This window comes from Neomonachus schauinslandi, chromosome 5 (genome assembly GCF_002201575.2).
Source record: "Neomonachus schauinslandi chromosome 5, ASM220157v2, whole genome shotgun sequence".
Lineage (NCBI taxonomy): Eukaryota > Metazoa > Chordata > Mammalia > Carnivora > Phocidae > Neomonachus > Neomonachus schauinslandi.
Window position 1 is genome coordinate 154,767,304 of NC_058407.1, and position 5,918 is coordinate 154,773,221.

General features: G+C 47.7%; 1 protein-coding gene across 1 annotated transcript in view; it reads right to left on the minus strand.

The window, feature by feature from the left end:
* The window catches only part of USP31 (ubiquitin specific peptidase 31), a 64,990-nt gene extending 64,722 nt beyond the window's left edge, over nucleotides 1-268 (minus strand). Inside the window, exon 1 of the mRNA XM_044915269.1 lies at nucleotides 4-268. Coding sequence (XP_044771204.1) covers nucleotides 4-268 — 265 coding nt within the window. The remainder of the gene's footprint in view (nucleotides 1-3) is intronic.
* Between the last annotated feature and the right edge of the window lie 5,650 nt (nucleotides 269-5,918).

Here is a 5,918-nt window from a genome sequence, read left to right on the forward strand (position 1 = left end):
GGCCGCCGCGGTCCGGGGCGGCGCCCTCGGAGCTAAGGTGCGAGAGCGTGGACAGCGTCTTGAGAACGCGGCTCATGAAGCTGCCCACCGAGCGCGCCGACGAGGGCGAGGCGGGCGCGGCCGGCCCGGGCCCCCCGGGGCCCCCAGCGCCGCCGCCGCCGCCCGCGCGGCCGCTCCGGAACAGCCGCTTGCTGAAGGAGCGCTTCTCCTTCCCGCCCGCCGCCGCCACTGGCTGCGGCCCGGGCCCCGGCGCCGTTACCTTGGACATGGCGGCGGCTGCCGACGCTCATCACCGAGCCCGCCCGCCCGGCCCGCGGTCCCGCCACGGCCGCCGCCGCATCCCGCCGCGCCGCGCAGCGCCTCACCGGGCTGGGGGGCTCGATGCCCCACACACCTCAGAGCGCCGCCGAGCGAGCTAGTGAGCGAGCGGCTGCCGGCGGGGCGGGCGGGCGCGCGCGCGATCCGCCCAGCTGGGCCGCTCACGTGACGCGCCTCTCTGCGCAGCCCGCCCGGCGCTGAAGCCGTGGCGGCTGCCATGTTGACTGTGGGAATGGAGGTGCCCCTCCAGCCAGACCAGATGACTCGCGGCTCCGGGGCGGTCCCGCTTTGTGAAGTCCGAGAGAGGCCATGTCTGGTGTGGGCACGGTCCTGGCGCGGCGGACAGCGCTGGGCTCGTGCCAAGGATGGACCCCAGGCGTGGGTCTCGGTCTTCTGATCTGAAGGCGGAGGCCTTGGGAAAGTGCGGAGATCAGGTTACCGCCCCTTACCAGACCCTGGGAGAAATAATAGACATGGCCCTGACCAGTCCTGAGCGAGCCAGCCCTGCCAGGCTCCTGAGGGACCCGACTGCCTGCGTGCATACCGGAACGCCATCACAGAGTCTGGCACGTCCTGGCAGGCTTGTCTTCCAGGTGGCACCTTGGGCTTACAGTGAAACGGTATAATCAGATTTACCTTCCTTTGCAGGCCTACCTTTAAATCCCCGCTGAGCTCTACCATCATTCATTCATTCAACAAATAGTTACTCCTGTATGCCAGGCACTGCTAGGCTCTGGGAATATGACAAAATATGAAATTAACACGGTTTTTGCCTGCCCTCTTGCATTTCCCACTCGCGGATGCTGTTAATAGCTGCTATGTTTCAAGCATTGTGCTAAGCATGCAATATTTCCCTTAATTTTCAGTTCAGTGCCTTTGAGATTGGTACAATGTATCCATTTCAAAGCCAAGTTTGGTTCAAAGCCCCAAGACTTGATCTCTAAACGAAAGGTCACAGACCCACAAATATCACAGGGACCAAGATAGGTCATATCAGTGAGTAAAGAATCATGGTGTTTCAGTCATCGTATTGACCAGTTAATACTTAAAGTGACTTGACTGTTGGGGAGAATATAAGGAATGGTGGGGACCACGGCAAACTGCAAATCAACATCTTTCTAAAGGGGGTGGCTGCCACTCAGCTGATCCAATTGTTCCCATGCAAAAATGAGGGCTCAGATCATCTGACTTTTTAAAGAGAAGTTGGGAATCCTGTTTTTAAATGTTGGTTCAACTAAAAAATAGTGCAGGGAAAAAAAGTACATCTTTGGGCTCCCTTGAGCTCAAAATCAACTGGTTTGTGACCTCCTCTCTGTAGATTGTCCTTTGCTGACCTTTAGCCTGAGTCCTGGTTACTGCATAAAGGAGAAATCAGGGAAGAGAGAGCCCTTCGCCTTTTTAAAACATAAACCCCACCTTACACCACATTTCAGAGTAAATGGTTTTTGCCGGAGCCTTCCACCCCGAGTAAACATGGCCTTTATGGTGACCACCCCCCACCCAGGGTGCTCTGCACTAGCCTCCAAATCACCTACATTCCCACCTCTTAGTCAAAATATCCATTCTTCACTTCATCTTGAGCTCATCTAGACACCAGGAAGAAAGCAATTTGATCATTCATACTTTAGTGTGAATGCAATGGCCCTCAACCTTGGCAGATATATTTGAGTTTTTTTCAAATATGAAAATCATGGGTGAGGGAAGGACAAAAGAAAGGAATAGCTTTTAATGGCATTTCAAGCACTTTGACAACGCTTTTATCGCAATACCCAGCCATTATGTTAAAAGATTGCTTGCTTGCTTGTTTTTAGGTGGTGGGAAGAGTCTTGGGGCTGTGGTCTCCCTAAATGTCAAATGGACTTAGAAGTTAGCCCTCAATTAGTTTTCCCAAGCTGCTTTTTTTTTTTTTTTTTTTTAGCACATCTCTGTTTTGGACCTAGATGTTCATAGCACCATCCTGCTTGCTCAAAATCCGCAAAAGACTACCAGCTCTTAAGGCAGAGACTAGATCTGTTTTGCTGACCATAGATGCCCAGCATTGACCATGTCTCTAATAAATGTTTGGTTGAATGAATAAACTGCTTTAGAAGGAAATTGAACATAGCAAAAGCTTTTCACTCCCCACGTTTTATGCCCAGAGCCCATCTCCAATTTCAGGCACCATTATAAACTGTGTAAGCCACTGCGCTGTGACTGTCCCCCACTTCAAATACCCCTTTTGCTTTTCTGCCTGAGGGTTTTCTCCAAAGCCAAAGAACTCTCACCAGAGGGGAGTTTGAATTAACAACTCCTTCTCCCCCAACAGGGGTAACCTTCAACCAGTGGGAAATACCAGCCACTGGATAAACTCCCAGGCCTCTCATCCTTTAGGGAGACAACTCTAAGGTGTACATAATGGGGTTCTTCAGAGAGTCCCCAGAGGAATGCAGGCCCATTTGCCCTGTATAACCAGTTCAATAACGCACCCTTTTCTGGATTTCTCTACTTCCCTGTCTCCCTCTTCCTACTCTACTCCCTCACTCTTGCTTCTGGGATCACCTCCCAAATGTACTACCGGCACCTGGGTCGTTGCCTCAGGCTCTGGTCTAAGGACAACCCAAACTAAGACACTGAGCCACTTTAATTAGGGCTAGGTATTTAACCCAAGAGAGATCCTGATTTGGTCAAGATCAGGTTTTGTCCTAGCTGCTGTAAATAATCTTCGATCTTATCTACCAGCAGGACTTGTCCTCGTGACTGTCCTGCTGACTGCTTTCCAGAACATCATTCTTTCCTTGTAGTGTCTTACATGGCTGGCACACAGCAGATGCTAACAAATCCTACTTTTTTTAATTTATTAAACTGAAAGTCGAAGACCAGGGGAAGTTTACCACGCTGCTTCTCTTTATACTAGAGCCTTAGTCTGAATATGACCCAATGCCCAGGCTCTCCTTCCAGTCTAAGCGAGGCTCATGGAATCCCAGTTCATCGTGTACTTCAAAGAAATTAGGGCTGAGCCCATTACCAGATCTGACTTCCTTAGCTTAGCACCACCAGACAGGGGCTCAGGCTCACCCCCATTGAACATTGCCCCCTCCCCTCACCTGGTTTCCACTTCTACCTTTTCCCACCAGCATGTAGCTGAAATCCAAAATGTAGTAGTGTGGTTTAGCTGTAATCCTGAGGGTAGTTTCCACTGGGTCCACTAAAATACAGTCCTCTCTGATCTCCCACTAGAGTTGCCCTCCAGCCCCTGGCACTATGGAAAGTCTTGGTCTTCCCTCCACGCCCTCAGGCAATTTGATCTAGACATGTGGGCCTTTGCTCAAGCTGTTTCCTCTGTGCCAAACTCCTTTCCTTGAGCCTCTTCACTTAGCTAACCTCTCCTTGTCCCTTCTTGGTACCTCTCAGTCATGATGCTAACGTTACCATAGTAGAAGGCAGCTTACAACCTGTCACCTGCCCTGAAGTGTAGGCTTCAATCCAGCAGGGGCTCATCTTATTCATTATTGGATACCTAGTAAGGTAGCCATCATTGTAGCATAGTGATTATTTGGCAGCAATGTATCTAAACAACATGGGACCTCCTTAGTGAGACACATGACCCCCTTCCCAATCTGGCCCCTCCCACCATTCCACATTTATTGGTCCCCATGGAGCCCCAAAGCCAACCTACCCCAGCTTGGCCAGAACAGGGTTGGAAAAGAATTCCTAATTGGAGCACCTAGATGTCTTTTTTTTAAGACCCACCCCAAACAAGATTCTGTAGTAAATCTTCCATCATCCCTCTTTGTACCCATCCTTTACCCTCCCTGCACCAGGGAAACACAAATTAGAAGGAGCAACGCGGTGAATAATCATCATGATCCAAACTTGGTTCATCCCTGCGACTATCTCCTTAAACTGACACCTTGGATTAAAGGTTATGCACATTTCGTATTTTGACACCTGTTGTCAAGCTGACCTCCAGAAAGGCTTTATCCTGCCAACAGTGAAGGGGGGCGGGGCACACATTTTCCAATCCCAAGACAGTGTTGAGTTTTTCAGGCTTTTTTACACTGGCAAATTCAATGAACAGAAGATGTCATGTTATGGGCTCGTATTTGTAGGAATGAAGTTGAACAACGTGTGCTGTTTCTTTAGCTATCTAGCATCTAAACAGACTTCCTATTTGGAAAGGATCCCGATTTACACAGGACAGCTCAAGCTCCCACGGTGAAAAATGGGCAGGAGCTGGGGAGCAGGTATTTCCCTCCTAACCCCAGGATGCCAGAGCCCAGGAAGGTGACCTAAGCAAGGGCAATCAGATGCTCCCACCTGGGCCTTGGCTCGGGAAGTATTGATGCAAGGTTAGTTGGAGACAACATAGCAAATTAGTGAATCTAGTGGCTCTATATTCAGCAGAGATGAAGTGGTGGCAGAGCCAGCGATAATGGCAGAGAGGGTCCCGCTGGCTGCTCAAGTGGCAAGTTCTTACTGGTGTCTGCCTCCCTGGGTCTCTGCCCAAGCCTGTTTCTCTGGCTCTGTTTATTGTGGGAGCCAGTCTGATAGGCTTCCTATAAATTCCTTTACTGCTGAAATTAACCCATGTCAGTTTCTGTTGTTTGCAAGCAAGAAAATGACTAATAATGCCTTTTTTTTTTTTTTTTAGCAATTTGTATTTTTACTGGTGTGATTTACCTGCCCACATCATTTGGCCATTTTTTCTTTGATGCGTTCTTTTTATAAATGCCTGCTAATAAAAGCACTTTTTATGTGAATTATATTATTCCTTGGTCTATACCATTTATTCTTTTACCATATTTATAAAGTTTTGATATTAAATAGGAAATTGTAGTTATTTTATATGGTCAGGTTGATTAGTATTTTTTCATAAAGGTTTCTGATTTTTTTGTATAAACATGATTAAGAAAACAGCCTTTCCCCACTCCAAAATCATAAGAGTACTCTGTTTTCATTTAGTTCTATTATAGTTCCTTTTTTTTTTTTTTCTTTTGCCTTACTTTTAATGTTGGCTCCATCTGGAATTTATTTTCGGGTGAGAAATGAGGTAGGGATCTTGCCTTTTATCCACCTTACATGGCTAGCCAGCTGTCTCAGCGCCACTTAAAGTTATCTAACTTTTTCCCACTGCTTTATAATGTCACTTTTTGTCACATATTAAATGCCACATACATTTAGAGTGCTTAAACATTCTGTTCTATCTCTTTGATGTGTCTCTGTATTCCCTGATAATATAGGTTTAGAATATATTGCAATGTTTGGTAAGACAATACCCCTTAGTATTTGATTGGCTGTTTCCTTTTTCTCTCAGATGAACTTAATCCTTAGGGAGGATTAATTCATATAGGTTAATTTAGGGAAAATTGACATCATCACAATATTTACCTTCTTATCTGGGAATAAAGTATTTCTTTTAAAAATTACAGAAGGACTTTTTCTTTAAGGTTTTATTTATTTGAGAGAGAGAGAAAGCGCACACAAGTAGGGGAAGGGGCAGAGGGGCAGAGGGAAAGAAAGAAGCAGACTCTCCACTGAGCAGAGAGCCCGGACCTGGGACTTGATCCCAGGACCCTGGAATCATGACCTGAGCGCAAAGCAGACACTTAACCGACTGAGTC